At 36.8% G+C, this 26,482-nt stretch overlaps 1 protein-coding gene and 1 long non-coding RNA gene across 6 annotated transcripts in view; one reads left to right on the forward strand and one right to left on the reverse strand.

The window, feature by feature from the left end:
- The window catches only part of LOC127496214 (uncharacterized), a 77,330-nt gene that overhangs the window by 44,736 nt on the left and 6,112 nt on the right, over positions 1–26,482 (reverse strand). The gene's annotated exons all lie outside the window — the stretch shown is intronic.
- The window catches only part of clstn2b (calsyntenin 2b), a 72,953-nt gene that overhangs the window by 40,501 nt on the left and 5,970 nt on the right, over positions 1–26,482 (forward strand). For all 5 annotated transcript variants that reach the window (XM_051863942.1, XM_051863944.1, XM_051863943.1 and 2 more), the window contains exons 7-12: positions 1–5; positions 1,545–1,666; positions 14,102–14,264; positions 17,765–17,931; positions 20,512–20,660; positions 25,989–26,191. The exon at positions 1–5 is cut by the window's left edge and continues 253 nt beyond it. In XM_051863942.1, coding sequence (XP_051719902.1) covers positions 1–5; positions 1,545–1,666; positions 14,102–14,264; positions 17,765–17,931; positions 20,512–20,660; positions 25,989–26,191 — 809 coding nt within the window. The remainder of the gene's footprint in view (positions 6–1,544; positions 1,667–14,101; positions 14,265–17,764; positions 17,932–20,511; positions 20,661–25,988; positions 26,192–26,482) is intronic.

Here is a 26,482-nt window from a genome sequence, read left to right on the forward strand (position 1 = left end):
AACCGGTGAGACATAGAGAACAAAACTCATGGATGCTGCATGTAGGAAAGGGAAATTACAGTTGTTTCTCCTATAGTAACAAGAATAAATGGTGAGCAGATGGAGCTTTCATACCTCTCAGATATTTCTCCTAAGGAATAGGATCCCATTTTTTTGTATATTCAGAAGAGAGATATAAATATATAATTTAAAGTATAATTATATAAATAGATGAGTAAAGTTTGATGACAAACTTTGATGTTGGCTTGACAACACCAGGTCTGAAAGTTTAAAATAACTTGTTTGAAGGTTTTATTCAGAGAAAGTCAACAAAATGTTACTAGCATGTTGCTAGCATGTTTTAACATGTTGTTAACATGTTTTAACACATTGTTAACATGCTTTAGCATGTTGCTAGCATTATTAACATGTTGCAAGCATGATTTAACACATTGCTAGCATGTTTTTAGCATGTTGCTAACATGATTCATTATGTTTCTAGCATGTTTTAACACATTGCGAGCACATTTTAACATGTTAACATATCAGCATTTTGCTAGCATGTTTTGCTAGAATGATTAACATGTTAACCTGTTGCTAGCATGAATTAGCACGTGGCTAGTATGTTGTCCTAGGATAGTCATCCAGCTTTGCTAGTGATAGACTGCTTAAATACTCTATCCCCCAGTTTCACAGACAAGGCTTAAGCTAGTCCTAGACTAAAATGCATGTTTGAGCTTTTTTAACTGAAAGCAACTTGTACTAACATATCTTAAAATATGTCAGTGCCATTGTTTTGTCTCAAGATGTACACCAGTAATGTTTTTGTTCTAGTGTACGTTTATTAAAGATACTTAAATATCCTAATTGAACTAAGGCCTAATCCTGGCTTAGGCTAAGCCCGTCTGTGAAACCGGGCCTATAAGTCTAATTCTACAAAAGTCTTGACCCCCTCAATGAAAGTCAATGGGACTTTTCTTAGTATTGATCGTCCATTTAACAAATTATTTATCTATGCATTTACTTTTTCATCCATTAACTCATTTGTGTCTATTTCTAATAGTCTAAAGGAATGTTACAAGAAATATCTGAGACAGAACTGATCTAGAAAGCTTTTGTATTTCACACAGGAAAAACAATTATGGGTATATCTAGCTTATCCACCAAGACTTCCATGGTCAGCCTTTACTAGAAAAACTTTGCTGGTCTACTAGCTATACTAGCACCAAAACAAGACCTGACCAGCAAAAAGCAGTCAGGAGGATAAGCTTGGAGGTTCACACTGGTCTTTTCAGCAGGGTTGAAGAGGAAACAGTTAAGATCAGAATTTCATTTGTACTGGACGATTGGAGCACTACTTCAAACCCTGTTAAGTTCACTATCCGCTCCTGCCAGGATCCCTATATAGATAAACGCACACCAAATGGTGCCGTTTCTTTTCTCTCAGGTTTAATTTAGAGATATTATCTTGTATGTCAAGAGGTAATTGCATTCTCTGTCTGTCTCTTGACCTGTCTGTGCTCTCTTTGTCTCTCTATCTCTATCACTTTCTCCGTCTCTCTCAGAGATGAACCGACACCATTACTCTCTGTATGTGCATAACTGCAGGCTGGTGTTCCTGCTGAGGACGGACTACACACAGACGGACTCCTTCAGACCAGCAGAATTCCACTGGAAATTAGAGCAGGTATAAAAAAGATGTTTCACTGTAGGAATTTAATTTCAGCCGATCTTCAGATGAATACAGAACATAGGCATTCTTGCATGGGTGTTTAGCTAATATAAATTTTAATAGATGGATGGATGGAACGATAGATACTGTAGACAGACAGACACACAGATAGATACAGTAGATAGATAGATAGATAGATAGATAGATAGATAGATAGATAATCATTACATCCTCATTTTTTTCCCTCATTCTTGCTCTCTCCTCATTTTATTGACAAAAGAAACTTATTGTCATAGTACTTTTGTTACTTTAAGTGCAAAAACAGCCACCTTCTAACAAATATTAATAATTCATTTCCTCTTAATGACACCCTTTCGGAAATGTAATGTCCTGTTGTGTCATTCGTGTTGTGTTTAGATTCACAGGTCTGCTGCAGGTTAATTGAATCCATCTTGTGCATGCAACAATTCTTTAGTTAGTCTATCATTAAGCATATAATTATGCAAATATCCGCTTCTTTAGGGTAAAGAAAAAGCCTTACAATGAGAAAAAAAGAGGGAGAGAGAAAACAGTGAAGTCATTAAGAGTGTGTTTGTTGAGCAGTGAATTCTCCTCACTGCTGTGCCAGCGAACAGACCCGCAGGAAGACTTAATCATCTGTGAGAACAAACACACAAATGCAGCATAACACAAAACTAACAGCGTACTGCGTGAGCATCCGTGCCAAAGACCACTTAAAAACCCATCAGAAAAATGGCAGGGGGCCTTGAACTACATGAACTACAACAGCATTGGGCACAGAGGACATGCAAAGTTCTGCTGTCCAAAACAATCAAACGAACTTAAACATCAGAGCGTTAAACTTCAGACCAGTTTGAAGATGTAAGGAGCAGCTGTGTTATGGACAGCATGGATTTTAAGCAGTGCTGTTGCATTCGTTTCTCATTTGGGTCTTTTCCTTTGAAATCTTCATTACCATAACTGTACATTTGCTACCTACATGCTCAGCATTAGAAGATGCAAAGATACTTTAAAGATTCTACAGAGATTGTAAGCATCAAAGAGCCTTTTTCCCAGTGGAGAACAAGCTCTAGAAGAACTTCAACCCACCTTAAAATGAATTTCATAATGTAGTTTCATGAATACATAAATGCATTGCATAAAATATATCAGGTTGAGGGTCCACTGGCCTGAGGGAGAAAAATTTTGGTCTTTGCACGTCTTAGACATCAAAGAACATGAGTGATCTTTTTATATCTTTCCTAAAGGCTTTTTCTTTCCTCTCCCTGCAGAAAGTAATCTAATTAAATTAGTCTTTCTTTCTTTCTTTTTTTTTTGAAGAATCTGAGACTTTAATTTAATTAGTAAGTGGATGGTGTTATGTTTCCATTATGAAAATGGATATTAAAAGATATGAATATTTATGCAAATGTGAAGTTTTCTTGGGCGAGTGCTGAGTATTGGCTCAATTACATAAATGCCAATTCTAGTGTTTAATTGCACTTCACAAAACACCATTTTTACTTCCATTTGCTTTATGTGTTTTTATCAGGCCTAACATTATGACCACTGACAGGTGAAGTGGATAACACTGATTATCTCTTCATCACGGCACCTGCTGACAGCTGCAAGTGAACATTTTGTCCTCAAAGTTGATGTGTTAGAAGCAGAAAAAATGGGCAAGCGTAAGGATTTGAGCGAGTTTGATACGGGCCAAATTGTGATGGCTAGACGACTGGGTCAGAGCATCTCCAAAACTGCAGCTCTTGTGGGGTGTTCCCGGTCTGCAGTGGTCAGTATCTATCAAAAGTGGTCCAAGGAAGGTACAGTGGTGAACCGGTGACAGGGTCATGGGCAGCCAAGGCTCATTGATGCACGTGGGGAGCAAAGGCTGGCCCGTGTGGTCCGATCCAACAGACGAGCTACTGTAGCTCAAATTGCTCAAGAAGTTAATGCTGGTTCTGATAGAAAGGTGTCGGAATACACAGTGCATCGCAGTTTGTTGCGTATGGGGCTGCATAGCCGCAGACCAGTCAGGGTGCCCATGCTGAACCCTGTCCACCGCCAAAAGCGGTGGGGACATGAGCATCAGAACTGGACCACAGAGCAACGGAAGAAGGTGGCCTGATCTGATAAATCACGGTTTCTTTTACATCATGTAGATGGCTGGGTGCATGTGCGTCGCTTACATGGGGAACACATGGCACCAGGATGCACTATGGGATGAAGGCAAGCTCAATGTTCTGCTGGGAAATCTTGGGTCCTGCCATCCATGTGGATGTTATTTTGACACGTACCACCTACCCAAGTATTGTTGCAGACCATGTACACCCTTTCATGGAAACAGTATTCCCTGGTGGCTGTGGCCTCTTTCAGCTGGATAATGCGCACTGCCACAAAACAAAAATGGTTCAGGAATGGTTTGAGGAGTACAACAACGAGTTTGAGGTGTTGACTTGGCCTACAAATTCCCCAGATCTCAATCCAATCGAGCATCTGTGGGATGTGCTGAACAAACAAGTCCGATCCATGGAGGCTCCACCTCACAACTTACAGGACTTAAAGGATCTGCTGCTAACATCTTGGTGCCAGATACCACAGCACACCTTCAGGGGTCCGGTGGAGTCCATGCCTCGACGAGTCAGGGCTGTTTTGGCAGCAAAAGGGGGACCAACACAATATTAGGAAGGTGGTCATTATGTTATGCCTGATCGGTGTATATTATATGCTTTATATATATTTTTACAAAAAGACAGCAGGCCTCATTCACTATACCTTTGTACAATCAGTATATTTATATGCATGCACAAAAAATTCTCATGAAAAATTTCCATAGGTGCATATGCACATAAATTTGTCTTTTTTTTTTTTTGCCAACAGTGCATTGGGCAATACAGGCTGCATTTTATCATGTCATTTCTATTTTATACTGTTACTCAGAATTAATACTTTTTTAATCACATAGTTTTAACTGCTGTCTGATATAGCGGTATTAGCTCAAAGAGGTTGTTTGTGGTAACTGAGGCCCTTGCTCAGGCTGGTCTTCTCAGGGGATGGGGACAGACCCCAGAGTGAGTTTTAAACATTATTTGTTAAATATAACAAATAATTGTGTCTGATTTGTCTCAGTCGTTACACTGATCCAATACAGTTGGCTGCTTCATCTGTCAACACAAGTTTCTTTGTGAACTCACTGTGCCTCGTTTACAAAACAATCTGCAGTCAAATGCTCTGAATAAACATATAATCCTCCGAGGTGATCCAGGATGCCATTAAAAATAAACCATTTACTTGTTCCTGATGCTGATATACTTCTGAAGTCTGTAAAATAGTAAAAATACCTGCCAATAGTGTCCGAAAAATAACAAAACAATTTTTTTTTTTCTTACCCCATTGGCACATATTTTTCCTTGTTTTAAGCTTAAACTAACTTAAACTTGATAGTTTTTCAGAAAAGACTTTTTCGATTAAAGATTACCAGGGCACTTGAAGTTAAAAAAAGTGATGATATGCATGAATAAATCCAATAATAAATACTGCAATATTCCATAAAAAAAAAAAAAAAAAAGTCAATTTTGATTTCATGGTGACTTTAAGTAAATGGTTCTTGATTTAAAGGTGCAATATGTAAGAATTTTGCAGTAAAATATCCAAAAACCACTAGGCCAGTGTTACATATTTTGTTCACTTGAGTACTTACAATATCCCAAATGTTTCCAACCATTTGTAAATCGTGAGAAAATTCCAATTTTAACCAAGGCTCTGGGACGTGTGAGGAGTCACCTGTCAATTGCATCATACCCACGTTACCCTCGGCTTCCGGTATTATTTTGTAGAAACCATGGAAACACCAAAGACGGTTTAATATATTACATGTTTTAATAGACAAGGGAACAACTGGTTTGATATATTTATAGACAGAAAACGAATTATTGTTATATAGCTCAACACATTTAATCTTATTGTTTAAATCTAATTTTCTTGATTTTTTTTTGTGAGTACCATGCTTTACCATGCTTCAGAGAAAAACACTATGAAGTAGCTAACATAGCATAATCAGATGCAGCTTTATTTTTAGTAACAGTAATACAGAATTTTCTCCATCATACAATATGTTTTAAAATTAATTGCATGCCATTTATCAACACAAGCCATCCAGCATTTAATATGATATTCTAATACCAATCTAGCTTACTGCAGTGTGTAACAAATGTCTCACAGCAGCCACCGAGCGAACGCACAGAGTAACGTTATAACATTTTCAACACACTCAAATGTATCTAATATGATAAACAGAGCTGCGTTACCTCATACTCATGACCGGAAAAGCGGAAGCAGCACCAGCGACTGTGACATAATAAAAGTTCCGCTGCTTGTGTCGCTCCAGCGGCCTCGTTCAACTCCCACAACACTCAGTTCTGCTCTGCTTCATACTACAATAACGTTAATAATCGCATCCATGAACATGATTTCTTCCCGAGCCCTATCCTAATTCTTTTCCACCGGCCGTTGAGGTGAAGACCACATGTCCCAAGATTCCGCACTCAAACTTGTCATCATCAAGCTACGCCTTTGTTTTGAATAGGCCTCTAGCGACCTCTAGCGGACAGAAAATCTTACATATTGCACCTTTAAGAGTAATAAAATCATTTTTACAGTTTACCCATGGTCTTATAGTAAATTTGGAATACATGTAAATGAAACTTTCTAAATCATGATATCAGTATGTATTTCAAATGCAGATTTAATGCAGAAATTAGCAAACGAGACCCATTGTTACCAGGTATTTCAGATACCTTAAATAAGCACTAAATATTTAATGTACAGTAAGTTTCTATTCTTTATACGGCACTCACCCTTGACAACAGCTGTGAGGCACGTGTTGAGACAGCTCTTGTCTCTTAAGTGTTCAGAGACACACTTTGTCATGTTTGAAGAACCAAATGTGAGAGAAAAAACTCTGAAATTGCACCATCTCAGAGACCGGTAAATAGGTAATAGACAGTTGCTGAAATAGGGGCAAAATGGATAGAAAAAAGACAAACAGACGATTCACACAGATGCAAGATACACAACAGCACTGCAGTAACTGTTAAAGTGCCCAGTGTACTTACAGCTTTTGAGCAATTGAAGAAAATGCTTTCTCTCTACCCGTCTCTTTATACCTCTCTCGCTCACTCTCTCTTTGATAAATTGCCTTACTATTAAGTGGACTTTGGCTTAGTGTGGCTATAAGTCTTTTAGCACCTCTATCGATTGAGCGCTGTGCGTTTACCGAACACACACAGAGAAAATAACACAGTAAGGTGCTCTGCTCTCCAGAGATCCTGTGGACACGCTGTGTGCTCGAGGAATTTGTGGAACATACCGGTTTTCTGTGTGTGTATATTATATATATATATATATATATATATATATATATATATATATATATATATATATATATATATAAAAACTAGGGATGCACCGATACCATTTTTTAAGGACCGAGTACGAGTACCGATACTTTTTTTTAACTCACCGATACCGATGCCTATACATTTATTAATTTTTATTAATTTCTCTCTCTCTTTTTTTTTTTTTTTTGGGTGATGTTGCAGTTTTCCAAGCACAACACAGTAAAACTAATGAATGTAGGACAGCTTCTTTATTATTACTCTAATGAAAAAAGTAATAATTTTTATGTGCTTGTCACAAACTTAAAGAACAAAAATTTCACAGTGTCCAATAACCTTCAAAGGGCATAATTACCAATATATATAATTGTTGTTATATAAAAAGAAATTTACAAACAAATTACAAACAATACATCAAATACTATTGAGATACAAAATAAATACATTTGTTGTTCAGATACAGTAGGTTTATTTACCATGTATACATTTATTTAACATCTTTTGTTGTTTTATTAACATTAATGACAAATATAGGCCACAGTCCCTTTAAGACCGAATCCATGGATACTGACACATATCCTGTTTTCACCCAAATGTTTACGTCGACTTAAGCCATAACCGACTGTATTTACGTGAGATACTCCACACGATGGCATTTTGACAACTATGTGTGCATTTGACCATTCAGGCGCAAGGAGAACTTAGAACTGGGATCGTGCACACGCGAGAGAGCGCTTCTGGTCTGTGTCATTCAGCGCGATTCCGCCTATCCCGCCTTCACTAATCGATAACAAATTGTGATTGAAAGCATGCAGTTCGCAATGTGTGTGTTGTCATCATTAATTGCTGACATTGTTTATGCTGCTGCCGCCAGTGTCTCTGTCAGTTACATCATGTGAGGTATTGGTCTTTGGTATCGGGGGTATTTTTACGAGTACGAGTACAAGTACATGAGCTTGGTATCAGTGCATCCCTAAAAACAAAAAACACAGTAAAATGTGTGCTAGATTTAAAATAACAGTAATTCAACTACAATTTACAGGATTGAACTCCACTACTGCTGTCCACATCCACAAATTCTCACATTCACACACACACATCCCTGCAGAAAATCAATGTCTGCCCAGAGACACAGAGAGAACCACAGAAAGAGAAGAGAGGTTGGAAAACACTGAATGGAATAAAAAATGAATACAAATAAGAAATCAAAAAAGAAATCAATTTATTCATAATAAGAACACAGAGTGATGACCTATGTGCACAGAGAGAAGAAATCGATTAACAAAATACAGAAAAATAACACTCGCTCTGGCTGAATCTCCCAACGCCTGTCAAGAACATATTTTGCTTTAAAAAAATGAAGCCTGTTTTTGTACATCTTTTTTTTCATATTTCATAATTCTCCTTACTGTAAAGCAAAAATTATTTATATTATTATTATTATATTTAATTTTTTATTTTATTATTATTATTGAGTATATTTCAATAAGTATATGTCATGGTAGTACTTGTCATATTGCCTTTCATTTATAGTAATTAATTGATTTTATTAATATTTAAATATTTAAATTAAAAAAGATAAGATGCTAGGGTGTTTTAGTTAGTTGCCAGGGCATGTTTTTATATGGTTGCTAGGGTGTTGTTGTTTTCTTCAACCATTGTATCATTCGCCATCCAAAAATATTGCAAGCCATATTAAATGACAATTACAAAAACATGCAGACTAATTACCATAATGAGAATTTTGGTTGGAAAATGTGTTTTAATTTATATGAAAACAATTAGAATTATAGTTTTTTTTTATAGAGAGAGTTAAATATCTCAAAATGTACACTGAACAAAATTATAAATGCAACACTTTTGTTTTTGCCCCCATTTTTCATGAGCTGAACTCAAAGATCTAAGACTTTTTCTATGTACACAAAAGGCCTATTTCTCTCAAATATTGTTCACAAATCTGTCTAAATCTGTGTTAGTGAGCACTTCTCCTTTGCCGAGATAATCCATCCACCTCACAGGTGTGGCATATCAAGATGCTGATTAGACAGCATGATTATTGCACAGGTGTGCCTTAGGCTGGCCACAATAAAAGTGTGTGATAAAACTGTGATAAAAGTGTGTGATAAAACTGCATGTTTAATCTCTAAAATGTGCAGTTTTATCACACAGCACAATGCCACAAATGTTGCAAGTTTTGAGGGAGCGTGCAATTGGCATGCTGACTGCAAGAATGTCCACCAGAGCTGTTGCCCGTAAATTGAATGTTCATTTCTCTACCATAAGGCGTCTTCAAAGGCGTTTCAGAGAATTTGGCAGTACATCCAACCGGCCTCACAACCACAGACCACATGCCCAGGACCTCCACATCCAGCATCTTCACCTCCAAGATCGTCTGAGACCAGCCACCCGGACAGCTGATACAACAATCGGTTTGCATAACAAAGAATTTCTGCACAAACTGTCAGAAACCGTCTCAAGGAAGCTCATCTGCATGCTCGTCGTCTCGAACCTGACTGCAGTTCGTCATCGTAACCGACTTGAGTGGGCAAATGCTCACATTCGATGGGGTCTGGCACTTTGGAGAGGTGTTCACTTCACGGATGAATCCCGGTTTTCACTGTACAGGGCAGATGGCAGACAGCGTGTATGGCGTTGTATGGGTGAGCGGTTTGCTGATGTCAGCGTTGTGGATCGAGTGGCCCATGGTGGTGGTGGGGTTATGGTATGGGCAGGCGTATGTTATGGACAGCAAACACAGGTGCATTGTATTGATGGCATTTTGAATGCACAGAGATACCGTGACGAGATCCTGAGGCCCATTGTTGTGCCATTCATCCACGATCATCACCTCATGTTGCAGCATGATAATACACGGTCCCATGTTGCAAGGATCTGTACACAATTCCTGGAAGCTGAAAACATCCCAGTTCTTGCATGGTCAGCATACTCACCGGACATGTCACCCATTGGGCATGTTTGGGATGCTCTGGATCGGCATATATGACAGTGTGTTCCAGTTCCTGCCAATATCCAGCAACTTCGCACAGCCATTGAAGAGGAGTGGACCAACATTCCACAGGCCACAATCAACAACCTGATCAACTCTATGCAAAGGAGATGTGTTGCACTGTGTGAGGCAAATGGTGGTCACACCAGATACTGACTGGTTTTCAGACCCCCCCAGACTCCCCCAATGCAGTAAAACTGCACATTTTAGAGTGGCCTTTTATTTTGGCCAGCCTAAGGCACACCTGTGCAATAATCATGCTGTCTAATCAGCATCTTGATATGCCACACCTGTGAGGTGGATGGATTATCTCAGCAAAGGAGAAGTGCTCACTAACACAGATTTAGACAGATTTGTGAACAATATTTGAGAGAAATAGGCCTTTTGCGTACATAGAAAAAGTCTTAGATCTTTGAGTTCAGCTCATGAAAAATGGGGGCAAAAACAAAAGTGTTGCATTTATAATTTTGTTCAGTGTATATTACGTACAATATATATCGGCAGATATCACTCGGCTATCGGTGGGGTATCGGTGAAGAAATTTAGTATAGGTGCATCTCTAATATATATATATATATATATATATATATATATATATATATTTATTTATTTATTTATTAAAATGTGGCATGGATATATTTTTTGACATTGTGACATTCAACTCTTTTTATATGATCTTGTAGGTCCTTTCTCTGCAGATCTGACTCTGAAACAGGGGAGCTGTAGAGGGAATGGTGCATTGTGAGAAAGGAAAAATGAGGACTGGGGGGGAGCTTCAATTTGGTAGTAGAGAGTGAGACAGTGAGAAGAAGTGAGAGAAGGAAGACGGATGGTGAGATTTCAGGTGCAGGAGGAAAGATGTAGTGAAGATGAGAAGTGTCTGATGGTTTCACACAGACGTTTCGTGTGAGGGTGTAACAATCAGTTCCACTAGACTCTACGACCCAGACCGCCTGCCAGACACACAAATACACAAACACACACTGTGTGTGACAGAGCGAGCAGAAACCGTCTGCTAAAGTGTGCTTTTGAGTGGCAGCGGTCCAAATGGGCCAAACAGAGACAGATATTCCCCTCATCACTGTGCTATAGCACAAAAACAAAGCAAATTCATAATGACAATAGATGCGTCTCATTTCAGAGGCTGTGTCCCTCCAAAGGTCGCCTTTGAAGGCTGGATACGTCATCAAGGATGACATATTTAAGAAAAGTAACGGTAATAAAATTGACTGTTATTCCTCGTGAAGTTTAAAATACTGTAATTTCTTTCTTACTTTGCAATCTAATGGTTACTTTTCTTAAATAAGACCGCCTTGATGAAGTATGCAGCCTTCAAATGCGACCTCTGAAGGACGCAGCTTTCAAAATGAGAAGTAGCTAATGAAGCATTTCAGAGGGATTAATTGTAGCCTATTTGCTAAGTCAAGGTTTACCATTAATTTACTACTACTGATAATAGATAGGGATAGTGATTTGATATTGTTAACTACAACTAAACTATTAAAAATAAGATTTAAGGGTGAAAAAGGACACCTAATATCCCATATAGTCCATAATTTACGCACACCAAAGCACCTATGAAAAAAATTACATAAAAAAAACCTTTTCAGAATTCACAGTATGTGTACAGTGCAAAATGAAAGAGCCTGTTTACATTTTAAACAAGTCAAGTTGCGATACCGAACAGGACCACATCAATACAGAAGCTGTCTGGTGGAAGCTAGATATTTTACTTTATAACTTGTTATATTTTTCTTACACAAACGCATCGCTTCACTTCAAAAGGCCTTTATCAACCACAAAGAACATCTTAGCAACCGCATAGCAACACCCTGGCAACCACCCACAACCCCTTTAGCATCATGCCACATGTTTTGCATGGGCAAACACCACTCACATTTTCTTCAGAGGATCTAGTTATCTCTGCCTCAGACTTTTCTTACAGAGGCCAGTGGTTTTCTTTCAGTTTGGACCCTCATTCCTTCACGGCTTGTCAGAGCCTCTTCACACACTAATGTCATCAATCTCTCCTGGACTCCTTTCACCAGTTCCACCCACCTCTACACCTTCCTTGCCTTTCTTTCTCATGATGAGCTTCGATGGGATTATTAAGGAAAGAACTGGAGAATGTTATAAAAGACAATTATAAAATAAAGACAGAACAGATTTAGAGAGAAAAGAAATGCAAGGGAATGAGAAAAGAGAAGCCTAATCAGAGGAGATGTTACATAATAACTCTGTTCGAAAACCTAGCGAGCTGCCTATCTAGACAGTCATCATAAGAGCACTCCACACACAATATCTGGTCTGAACAGGAGGAAAAAAAATTTTTCTGCCTTCTTAAATACCTTGTTTTGACTGAAATATAATGCAAATTATATGCAAATGAGCTGAACAACAACACAATTGTCTTCTGCAGTGATGCTTTATAACTGAATTGAACTTGTTTCATAATTGATGATTAAACGGTCAGTTCACCCAAAAATTAAAAAAAAAAAAAAAAAAGTCATTTATTACTCACCCTCATGTCGTTCTACACCCGTAAGATCATCTTCGGAACACAAATTAAGATATTTTTGATGAAATCCGATGGCTCAGTGAGGCCTGCATAGACAGCAATGTACTTCCTCTCTCAAGATCCATAAAGGTACTCAAAACATATTTAAATCAGTTCATGTGAGTACAGTGGTTCAACCTTAATATTATAAAGTGACGAGAATATTTTTTGTCCACCAAAAAAACAAAATAATGACTTTTTAACAATATCTAGGCGATTTCAAAACACTGCTTCATGAAGCTTCGGAGCTTTACGAATCGAATCAGTGGTTCGGAGCGGCAAAGTCACGTGATTTCAGCAGTTTGGTGGTTTGATACGCGATCCGAATCACTGATTCGACACAAAAGATTCATAACGCTCCGAAGCAGTGTTTTGAAATTGGCCATCACTAGATATTTTGTTTTTCTCATCACTTTATAATATTAAGGTTGAACCACTGAACTCACATGAACTTGAGAGAGGAAGTACCATTGCTGTCTATGCAGGCCTCACTGAGCCATCAGATTTAATCAAAAATATCTTAATTTGTGTTCCGAAGATGAACAAAGGACTTATGGGTGTAGAACGACATGAGGGTGAGTAATTAATGACATTATTTTCATTTTTGGGTGAACTAACCCTTTAACTTTACACAGCTATTGGACTGAACTGAAACAACATTGAACAGACTCGAGCTGAATAATGACACTATTGTCTTGTTATAGCTGCTTTACAGCAGAATTTGAATGTCTCATATCTGCATCACTGATTCTGTTATTTTCCTGTTTATTACTGTGAAGCTGCTTTGAAACAATCTGTATTGTGTATATATATAATATATATATATATATATATATATATATATATATACACACACACACATACAGGTGACTTGACATAATAGGTGACTTTCCCAAGCTCAAGGACGCTTTACAAAAGCAGTAACATAATAGACAGTCGATTCACAATCATAAACAATCATTGCATAATTAGTTAAGTGGACAATAGACATTTGCCCAGTCCAGAGATAGAGATGATTGCAGTTGCATATCATGGTACAATTTTGTAATACAGAAAACAGAGATACATAACATAGTATTAAGCAACAACAGAAAGAGGATAGTGGATAATGACAATAAGTAACAGACAAAGAATTGTAGATGCAACATAAATGCACATAACAAAAATACTCAGAGAATTACAGCTGGTAATATAGGATTAGGAGAGTGTCTAAAGAACATGTTATGACTGATAGTATTGGGTAAACAAGTAGGTTTTAAGTTGAGATATGAATACCAGAAAGCATTGAGATAAGCTTAGTGAAAAAAATTTGTTGTGGCATTCTGCAGTCAAGTTACATAAAACTAACAGAGTCATTGTTTCAATTTTCTTGACTCTGAAGCAAAAATAAAAAACAAAAGATATGTGGAAATCCCCTTAGGCTGCCCGTATGTGCTTTTATTTACAAAAATCATGCTGATATTGTGAAATTCTTTGTCTCTTCCTCTCAGATCTGTGATAAGGAGTGGCATTATTACGTCATCAGCGTTGACTTCCCAGTGGTGACTCTATATGTGGACGGCGTGACCTACGACCCTTACTTGGTAACAGATGACTGGCCCATCCACTCCTCTCAGATTGACGTGCAGCTGACTGTAGGAGCCTGCTGGCAAGGTCAGAGGAATTGAATGTGGGCGTGGCTGACATGTTTTGTGGGTGTGGTCAATGTGCATGTGACTTTGAAAATTCTGGGTTTTTCTTCAAAACATGCTCATGATGAGATCATTAAATTCAACATAGAAATATAAATTCTCGCAGAATGCAAATCCACAATGAACAATTCTTCCACTAAACAAACTTTCTTTTGCTTTTGAAAACTTTTTTTTTTTTTCCTCATTCTTTCAGAACATAGCTTCTACTCAAACAAAAAACAGCTCCAAAAAACAAAGTTGACCTCTTAACCTGCCCATGTTCTCTTTTCTGTGTCTCTGGGCTTTGTTTCATAATGAAAGAAATATGAGAGAGAGAGACAGATCATAAAAAATTACTTGTGCATGTGGAAGAAAATCAAAGGAAGTGATGTGAGAGCTGACTGGACATTTGCTCTTTTAAGATTTTCGGAGCTTGAGGGGTATAACGGTTTCTCAGAGATTGTTTCGGTGGTCATTATTTTGGTTCAGTTGTACAATGCTTTGTATACATAGATTATAGTAGAGTATTTGTTGTCAAAAATATCGATATTTCGATATGTATTGATACTAAAATATCTGAAATGGTTCCCATACTCCTTTTCTGCAGTATTGATACACCAATACCATAGTGCTTATATTGTGCATAATATTAATCATTCCTGCAGGTTTCACGCTCACACCAAAAGTACCACTGATCTATATAAATGCCACGCACATAAAGCCGCCTCTCAAACAGCTCGCGAGTACCAACTTGACTTCTTTTCCGTGGATTTTTGCACCTAAAGGGGACATATGATGAAAATCTGAGTTTTTCCATGTTTAAGTGCTATAATCGGGTCCCCGGTGCATCTACCAACCCAGAAAACGTGAAAAAGGACAACCCAGTAACTTTGTTTTGGCAAGTCTTTCTCTGCAAGCATGTGAAAAAATGAGCCGCTCAGATTTCGCTCCCATAGTGATGTAGGAAGGGGATCTTATTATAATATTACCGCCCCTTAATCTGCACGTTTCCACCCACAGCGCCATCTTTTTTTTTTTCCGCAAGTGAAAACGCCATACCAGTTCTAACGCCATGGCAAAAGTTCAAGCAAAGCATGCTAACTGTTCTGTCATTGGCTGCACAGACGAGCACTGAACATTATTCATTCGTTAGCTTGGATAGCCTGCAAGTTGACCCTGGCAAGCTCGATTGATAACAAAGGAGCATTTCTGTCCGAGCGATATTTTGGAAAAAATATTAAACCATTCACAGCATTTGATAGCAATCATAAACATCAGCCTGGTGTGTATGGCTCTGTTTGGCAAACAGGTACGCTATGTATAGTGGGCGTCCATGAGGGTTTTGCACAAAAGATTAACATGATGGCACATGCTAGTCGATGAGGTGAATCAACTCCACAGAAACGACATAAATTTATCCACTAACCGTTCAGAAACATCCAGATGCATTCTAAAAGTTGTAACTTCTTCCTGAGTCTCTCCATCAGTGTCCAACTCCGGTTTAAACAATGTAAGACTGAACACCATTACTACAATCATCATTTTGGCTGCGTGAGATTCTCCAGCTTTGTTGTTGTTGAGCAACCAAAGCATGTGCTGTTAAAGCTCCGCCATCTTCTGGAAAGGGGGCGGGGAGCAGCAGCTCATTTGCATTTAAAGCGACACACACAAAAACAGTGTTTTTGCTCACACCCAAATGGGGCAAATTTGAAAAGCTACAATAGATGATCTGTGGGGTATTAATAACCAACTTTTAAAAATCTATTAAAAATCGTCGAAATAAAGCTAAAATAAAGTGTACATATTGCATAAAAGCACTCTAAAAAATAAAAAAAAAGCATGCAAGCAGGTTTCATATTAAACCTTGACAATACCAAACGGGTCAGGTTCAGGCTTAATGATAGTGCAGACCTCTATTTCACTCTTCTCCTGAAATGTGTAACACATTGATCTGTTTGTTTGAGAATCATAGCAAGGCTGAACTGTCTCAACCAATGTTGCTGAGACAATTTTCTCCATAAACTACATCCATGTGAACCCACACACACAAACCGGCCTGATACACATCAGTATGCCATCGCCTGAGGCTCAGAATCTCATCTCACTGTCACCTGATCACAAACACACTCAGAGAGGCTTCATTACACACAAACTCATCTCATACAGAGCAGATAGGTGCAGGTAATTGCTCATTATCTCTGACTTCAGCAGTGAATATAGGTTTAATCATATGATTGCTTTGTTTCAATGCAGCTTCTGAAGACCTCTAGCTGGACTGAAGCCTAAATTTATTTCATATATGCGTGTGTGATGAATAAAGTGGGTCTGTGTATCCATGGCTGCATCTGAAATTAAAGGCAGCTGCCCAATCGGTCAATAACTTAACAGGCTGTGTTTCTGTTTGACTCCAAAGGTAACCAAAGGCTTCCAAGGCATCATTACGTCTAATGATCTTGGACAAATAAAGAGAGCTTTGGACATAACAGAGTAAATATTTAATGACTACAACACCTATTTCTTACTACAAATGGAATAATATGTTTAAATTTAATTCAGACGTGCCTTAATCCCTCCCTTTAAAGGAAGCATAGTTCATTTTTTATCCTTTATATATGGGACCTAGTTCACTAAAAAGGGGACATGAAACAAATAATGAAAAACTGGATTTTTAAAAAACAAACTAACAAACTGTTAAATACAGTATAATATGAAAATATAAGGTCTACACTAACATTCATAATGTCAAACTCCTTCCCCAGTCCACCATGACCATTTATGAACACTAGGCAGCAAAAATGGGACAATCAGAAACAATCACTCTATTGACAACCATAAGCTCATTTACATACACCGCTCTTTAAAATATTTGGATTGGTATGATTTTTTTTAATGTTTTTGAAGTCTTTTATGCTCACAAAAATACAGTAAAAACAGTAATATTGTGAAATATTATTACAATTTATAATGACCGTTTTATATTTGAATATATCTTGAAATGTAATTTATTCCTGTGATGCAAAGCTGATTTTTCAGCATCATTACTTTAGTCTTCAGTGTCACATGATTCTTCAGAACTCATTCTGATATAGTGATTTGCTGCTCAAGAAACATTTCTGATTATTATCAATGTTGAAAACAGTTGTGCTGCTTCATATTGTTGTGAAAAACCGTGATACATTATTTTTTCTGGATTCTCTGATGTATAAAAAAAGTTCAAAAGAACAGCATTTATTTGAAATAGAAATCTTTTGTAACATTATAAATGTCTTTACTGTCACTTTTGATCAATTTAATGTGTCCGTGTTGAGTATTAATTTATTTACAGTAGCAAAAACAGCGCATTTAATTCTATTTGTCAGACAGAGGGTAAAGGATGGTCATGAAAAACTAAATTATAACTAAATTATAAGCATTGAAATAACATTATAAGTTTAGGAGGTTATTATCAGGTTAGCGTGTCTATATTTATGTTTGCGTTTGCAGGTGGCGAGGTCTCTAAAGCAAAGTTTACACAATATTTCCGAGGCAGTTTGTCTGGACTGACGATACGACCGGGGAAGATTGAAAGCCAGACGATCATCTCCTGCCTACAGGCCTGCAAAGAAGGGCTGGACATCACTTCACTGGAGAGCCTCGGACCGAGGATAAAGGTTTACAGACTCAAAGCTAACTAAAACAGACTCTACAAACTCAACATTATGAATCTGAATTAATGAGCTGCGCTTGAAGCCAGTTCGCAGTGCCAATAAAATTTTTTGCCTTTACTAGTAATTCAAGGTCACAGATTTGATTTCAAGGAATGCACATGCTGGAAAAATTACATAGCCTGAATGTACTGTATGTCTCTTTGCATTAATATAGAAAACAAGATTACCATAGTCTATCATGAAACCATAGAAAAGAGTAGAAACTCAGTATTTTGGAGGAAGAGTGAGGAAGAGACCAAAAAAAGCCAGGAGACAAGACTAAAGGAGAGATATTTCTGTACACACATTTTCCGCTTTGCTTTCCTCTGTTCTGTTCTGTTCTTTTGTGTTCAAGAAGCTGTAGGGAAGATTTGAGGAGCAAATGAAAGCAGGTTTTACAGACACAGAGAGAGAGAGACAGACGACAGGTGTTCCTTCACTCAGGTGGTCTGATCAAACTTTAAGCTCAAAGCAGGATTGTGCTCCATTCAGAGCCAAATTTGATAATGCCTTTTAAATTCCAGTTCAATTCTTGCTGTGCCAAACAAGATGCAGAATTTGAATTCAAAGTGCCCGTTATGCTATTTTAAAGGTTCCTAATTTTGTTTTGGAGGTCTCCTACAATAATTTACATGCATCCAAGGTCCTTTAAGTTTCTCATAATATACATTGCACATCACCTCTTTTCTCAAAGAGTCTGAAAATGGTGCGACAAAGGATTCAGTCTCTCTAAACCCCTCTTTTCCGTGATTGGTCGACCGCTTAGAGTGGGTGTCGAAAACAAAACACCTATTACCATATCTGAATTTCCACTCTGGAGTCTTCCTCAGCAAATTATACATGATATATGAAAAGTAACGATGGCGTCGGTTTTACTGTATCAATTCAAGCCCAAGTCCTCATCCTTTTGAAGTGCATCAAAGTGGATTTGCTTTCACAGCGCAGAAAACAGCATCTTCCAGTCTCAGCTGCAACTATAGTGTTTGATGGCGGGGCAAAGTAGATGTTGTTCGTGAGCAGCCAATGATGCTGACGTTATGCAAATTAGTTACGTTGTTACTTGGGTATGTAACAGGAAGTGAGACTGGAATTGCTGATGACTCGTTTAAGCAGTTCAGAATCTATTCTTTCTTTTAGGGGACAACTTTATTTGTTGTGCACTTTGATCTTTCAAACTTTGCATTCACAAACAGCTACATTACACACTACATTAAAGATGTGAGATGAAAGTTGAATGTAAAATTCAAAAAAGCATAATAGGGGTTTAATTTTCAATATGAATCACCTAAAAACATACCTGTTAAGTCCCCCTGTGGTGAAAAACAACTTTTTAATGATGTTTATATGTCTATGTGGTGTTTTTAATATGCTTTAAGACAAACCACGTGCAAATTCATGTCAACACCATTGCTGAGTATTTTCTCTTTAAAACTGCAGTAAACCAAAGACAGTCTCAAACGGCAGGGTTTAGCATATCATTAACCATGATCGCTCTGAAGCAGGGGAGTCTCAAGAAAATCCAGGTTATCCCAGCATATTTTTCTGTTGATATGAAAAATTTGGTAGATTTAGCAATATGGCGGGTGTATGATGTATATTACGATGTTATGATGAAATATATGCCTTTCTCCACTGATGTTCTGAGTTGTTCAAAGCGTTTCTAAGGATGACTGTTAGAATGCAGCTGTCGTGAATGTGAACATGGTTTGTGTAACATTATCAACACATTATTATCTGTTTGATAACGTAGTAAAGCAAAAGACTAATCATATTAATTACCATTATGTGTCCGACATTGTAAAAAGCGATCCCATTGTGCAGCGTTTACCTCAGTAAGTTGACCAAGTGGATCTCTGAGCTGGTGTGAGTGAGTGGAGGCGGGGCTAATTAGCGTATTCATAGATCCGCGTATACTAAATGAAGCAAGGGTGTAGAGTTACATTCAAGCTATTTTAAGGCATGAAGACTTTTTTCACAGGAAAAAGGTTTAAATAATTAATTTTGGTGATTAAAGAGGAGTTTTAAGGGATAAAATTATTGACTACAGGGGGAATGTAGCCAATAACAGGGGGAATGTAGTTAAACATTAGATTATAATTAATTTTTGAAATGCCATATATTTTGAACAATGAATTTCCAGACTTTTCCTGGATAAAATAATTCAAAAACAGACCAATTAATTTGACCGATTCACTGACAAGAACTGGCTTACAAATCAGACAATACTGTGTGAGCATGTTTTACACTACATACACAAGATACATATTCAGCCAATGAAATGATTTAGAGCAAAACTAGAAATCAATTTCAAAATGCATTCAAAATAAATATGCATTATGTAATAATTATGGCTGTTGCAACACTTGTTACAATTCCTGTACTGAATTTCTTTTAAATCAGTAAATTCCTCATCCATTCATTCTTTCTAATTCAAATTCCAATTCAGGGCAGAATGTGAACAATTCAATTCAGATTCACAGCCTATTCAAGTCTGCTTTAAGCACACACATTAAATGTATGTTTTGGCGTGTCTATTTCTCCCAGTTTCATTTGAATCCTGCTCAATCTCTGGTGGTGATGGAGGGCGAGGATCTGGAGCAGATGAACAGCGCACTGAGGAAAGTTTCCTACATCAACTCTCGGCAGTTTCCCATTATGGGAGCGCGTCACCTCCGGATCTCAACGGCAGTGCAGTAAGATCATAAATATTCATGAGATGTCATCTCTGAACTATAATACTAGAATGTTAGCTCTGAAGTATGGCATTATGAATGATCAAACCATTTATTTCAATGTTACACAGTTGTGATTCACATCCCAGAGTCATACAAGAGCTTAATTTTAATCTGTGCCTCGGCTCAGGGCTGGAAAAGTTATTAAAACTGTATCATACTGTGAAAAACAATAAGCAGAAGCTGTTTTGTATATTTGTAGGAAAAATTAATACAGTACTTGTAACTAGATTTGTACATTTTCTGAAAGATTGCTGCTTGCTTACTGTCTAGTTTAAATCCCTAACCCTGCGTATGAGTGATACTAACTCTTCTTGTAACCTTTTCACTTTTCCAGTTCTTGTCTAATTCATATTCCATGCTTAGGGAGGTTTAATTTTTATGTACAGACAGGGAAATGGAAAGAGAATGACAGAGAGATTTGTTTTTTGGAGCACACGCACAACCACCGGCACCCTGTGATTATTCAAAACTGAGCATGAATATGCATAAGCCCCTAGAGGATTATGACCCGCCCCTCTGAGGTTCGAGACAGGCAGTGGGCGGAGTTCTTTTGGCAAGATCCACAGGGAATTAGCATGAGAACACACACACACATATACAACGCTAAAACACACACAATAAAGGCAATTATATAAGTATTATATTACTATGAGTAAGACATATAATTGTACGCTTGCTTCTCTCATTACCATGCAGATGACAGACTTATATTAAGACAAGACCATGTGTTGTGTTTGTAAATGTAATTTACACCATTCATTTACACTTACTTTTGCAAAAAAATTAACACATTACTTGCTAATGAGACCAACATAGCAACAGCACAGCACATAGCACAGCAAATTATACGACTCTGAATTAAAGCAACTTGGCATGAAAAGTAATTATGGAAAAGAGAAACTATATATGGAAGCTTATTTCTTCCACGGAATTATAAAAAAAAAAAGAGATAATTGCGACTTTTTTCCTCACAACTGCGAGATATAAACTTGCAATTGTGAGTTATAAAGTCCAATTCTGATGAAAAAAAAAAAGACTGACTTTATAACTCGCAGTTGTAACATTATAACTCACAATTCTAACTTTAAAACTCGCAGTTGTAAGTTTATCTCGCAATTCTGACTATAACTTGCAGTTGTAAGTTTATAACTCGCAGTTGTAACTTTTTATCTCGCAATTCTGACTTTATAACTCGCAGTTGCAACATTATAACTCACAATTCTGACTTTAAAACTCGCAGTTGTAAGTTTATCTCGCAATTCTGACTATAACTCGCAGTTGTAAGTTTATCTCGCAATTCTGACTTTATAACTCGCCGTTGTAAGTTTATCTCACAATTCTGACTTTATAACTCACAGTTGTAAGTTTATCTCGCAATTGACTATAACTTGCAGTTGTAACTTTATAACTCGCAGTTGCAAGTTTATATCTCACAATTCTGACTTTATAACTCACAGTTGTAAGTTTATATCTCGCAATTCTGATTTTATAACTTGCAGTTGTAACTTTATAACTCACAATTCTGACTTTATAACTCGCAGTTGTAAGTTTATATCTCGCAATTCTGACTTTATAACTCGCAGTTGTAAGTTTATATCTCGCAATTCTGATTTTATAACATGCAATTGTAAGTTTATATCATGCAATTCTGCAAAATTCACACAAGTTTATATCACACAATTGTAATTGTGATTGTTGTTTTAAGGTAGGGAAGAATTAAATGAACGGCAAAATTCGGCATTTTGTTCGCGTACCCCCTCTGTCACCTAGGGGTACGCGAACCCCAGTTTGGGAACCACTGCCCTATCCAAATCATCAGGGATGCACTGATATTATAATTCTGGCCAATAACAAGCTGATAATTATTTTCAACTTATAACTAAACATAAAATTCTATGCTTTGTCTGAAAAAAAAATTAAATATTATAACAAAAAATACACTAAAAATCGCATCAAATATTTTAAATGATACGTGAAGTTAAGCATGTAACAAGGGCATCCTAATTATTTATTTATTAATTAAATAATGTATTCATTAAAAATGAGCTCCCGATTATTTACCCACTTACTGACACTGAACTTTTTTTTAATTGTCTTTTTAACAGTGGATTTTCTTGAACTTTAAATATAATTTCACAATTTCACAGTGCTGTAAAAAATGTTCAGTCTAACTTATTTTGGTATTATTTATTATTTTTATATACTGAATTAATGATTAGTAGTAAGGATTTCAGTGAAAACTACTAAACATTTACTTACTAAACATCATTGCAAAAAGGAATGCGGCACAACAACTATTTTATCTCAATTATCTTGTTCATGATCGTTGGAAGCAAAAAAAAAAAGTGCTACATGCAAAACAACATTATAATTTACAATATTAAAAAAGATATATATTAATTTTGAGACTTGCAAAAGATGACATTTACTGTAAAAAGGCTTTTAAATTATTACGAAAGATTAATTTTAGGTGAACAATAGGTGACAGCAAACAAAGGCAATCTAAATGTAAAAAAAATAGCATGCTCAATTAAATATTTAATACTGAACAATAAAGACAGTTCAAGCTTGGCTTTCTCAACGCCATGTTGGAATACAATCATGAGACTAAACAGATCTGAGGCAGACATCCAGGTTTTTTGTATTGTATATATGGCAGAATGCCCTCATTGCCATTTGAATGCATGAATTTCATCATGGAAAATCCATGCAAATGTCCTACACACATCACCCTGAGAAATAATTAACATCCAAATATGGCTAAAGATGCCATGTAGCATGCATCAATATAACTAGTTTGTTTAGTTATCAGTCAGTAGTCACATATTCTAAAAGAATAAGTAATCACATTATAGTTGAAACCTACTGTATCTTTTAGCAAACCGCTGTTTCACAATGAAATGTGGATTAATCTTTTTTAAGCCTCAGTGTATCTAAACCTTCAGTCACAGATGGTTTCTTCCATTCATTTCCTGTCTTGATGAATGTGAGTGTTTGTTTGCGTCAGGATTAAAAACAACATCTTTAATTAGAGAGGGCAGAACGTCCTACTTCCTGTCGTTCAGAGCTGCTTCACGCCGGTGAAATCACTAGAGTTGTAAATTAATTCTAGTAAACACAGTTTGTGTTTTGCTTTTAAGCTTATTAAGTCCAATTACGGCAAGATTCAAGAAAGCTGAAGTGTTATTAATTCACTCCAGGCGTAGTTTTTCTCTTTGTTTTAAGTTATCAGCTACTGCAGTCTCCGTAATGAGTTGGGAACGGCTCCAAGTCATTTGTTTACACTCAACAAATCACTGTCTAATGCTTCGTATTATTTATATGTCTTCACCTCTGAAGGAGTGTGTGCAGGATCCAAAATTAACTTCATGCCACATCTGCCAACGTCAAGTGAACAGAGAAAATTTACCAGCTCAAAATATTTCTTACTTGTCATGAAAAGATATTTTGCAGTGTGTGTGTGTGTGTGTGTGTGTGTGTGTATTATATATATAATATATTATATATAGCACAGGTTAAAAATTTTGGAAACATTACTATTTTTAATGTTTTTGAAAGAAGTCTCTTATGCTCATCAAGCCTGTATTTATTTGATCAAAAATACAGAAAAAAAAACAGTAATATTGTGAAATATTATTACAATTTACAACAATGGGTTTCTATTTAAATATACTTTAAAATATAATTTATTTTTGTGATGACAAAGCTGAATTTTCAGCATCATTACTCCAGTCTTCAGTGTCAAATGATCCTTCAGAAATCATTATAATATGCTGATTTATTATCAATGTTGGAAATAGTTGTGCTGCTTAATATTTTTTTGGAACCTGTAATACTTTTGTCAGGATTCATTGATGAATAAAAACTTATAAATCACACCATTTATTCAAAATAGAAATCTTTTCTAACAATATAAATCTTTACTATCACATTTTTATCAATTTAACACATCCTTGCTGAATAAAAGTATTAATTTCCTTTAAACAAAAAGAAAGAAATTACTGACCCCAAAGTTTTAAACGGTAGTGTATATTGTTACAAAAGATTTCTAGTTCAAATAACTGCTGTTCTTTTTTAACTTTTTATTCATCAATGAATCCTGAAAAAAAGTATCAGGTAATAAAAATTTTTTTAATAAGCAGCACAACTGTTTCCAGCACTGAAAATAAATCAGCATATTAGAATGATTTCTCAAGGATCATGCGACACTGAAGACTGGAGTAATGATGCTGAAAATTCAGCTTTACATCACAGAAATAAATTATATTTTAAAGTATATTAAAATAGAAAACCATTACTTTAAATTGTAATAATGTTTCACAATATTACTGTTTTTCTGTATTTTTGATCAAATAAATGCAGGCTTGAGCATAAGAGACTTCAAAAACATTAAAGGCCCACTGAAGTGCCTTGGAACGTGCATCTTTATTCACTGTTGACGTAATTTCCAATGAAACAAGAAGACAGGGCGGGATATATCTAGAAGCCTCTCCCCTTTTTTCAAAATAGCCAATAGCGTTTCAGCTAGATCACAGCTCAGCCAGAGCCGTTGAGCTTGTAAAACCCAATTTTCCTCATAACAGTTTCTCCTCCATCTTGCTTTGCTACAAATATAGCATTGTTTGTAGAATTCAAATGTGTTCGAATGTTTTGTGGTCTGTGCCGCGTATGATCCACTCTGTGCTCTCGTGTCTCTGGACCGGAGCAGACTGTGCTCACTCTGTGGCAGTTCACGTGACACTAACATGAAAACAGACTTCATTCGCGTCAATGGAAAGCATATTTACACTGTCTGAATCGTTCCCTATTCTCTATATAGTGCACTATGTGTCATTCACCATGTAGGAACTAGTAAATGTGTGAACAAATGACTGATTTCAGCTGCAGCTTCAGCATCTGTTTATAGTGTAGGAGGGGGCGGGACTTCAGATTCTAGAGAGCATTTGATTGGACAGAAGATTTGATGAGAAGCTGAAGTCTGTGGTGATGTCATGAAAATCCGTGATCCATTTTAGCAGAAGTGAGAGACTGTACCTTTTGAATGCTTATATCTGCTAAGTGTGAATTTTATCATTGTTTTTGAACACACCAGCTTAATTCATAACCTTAAGGCTAACATATTCATACAAAAAAGCTAAAACTTAAATTTTGATTTCAGGGGGACTTTAAAAATAGTAATGTTTCCAAACTTCAAACTTGGCTATTGCATTTGGTGCATTAATTTTGGACCCTGAGTGTGTATCTAAAATATGCAAGGTTGTGTTTTTGTGTTTGTGATCTCTGCAGGTGTTTTGGAGAGGATGTGTGTATTTCTGTCCCTGATATTGAGGCAGTTGTCATGGTAATGCAGCCCAGTAAACCACGCATCACAATCACTGGGGCGGAGCACCTGACCATCCCCGCCTCCGACCTTGCCCTAGGCCTATCCCTGTTCAGAGATTTGCATATCATCAGCACAGTTACAAAAAGCGATGAACCTACAAACACAGGTAGAGAGAAAAATTGTTTCTAGAATCACCTTTCTCCTCCTAACGGGACAGAATGAAAATTCTGTGATCATTTACTCATCATGTTGTTACAAACCTCATATTTACATTGTTCTGCTTACTAAAACAAATCTTGATCCACCGTATTTTATATACCAGAATGAGATTTGTTAGGGCAACATTTTCAGCAAATAACGTGAGCGAAGACTTGGAATATAGCTCACAAATTTACGGTGATTTATCATCATTTTTGGAGCTTGACCGGATGTGACAAAGAGCAGCAGCCAAGCATTC

This window comes from Ctenopharyngodon idella, chromosome 15, assembly GCF_019924925.1.
Source record: "Ctenopharyngodon idella isolate HZGC_01 chromosome 15, HZGC01, whole genome shotgun sequence".
Classification (NCBI taxonomy): Eukaryota; Metazoa; Chordata; class Actinopteri; order Cypriniformes; family Xenocyprididae; genus Ctenopharyngodon; species Ctenopharyngodon idella.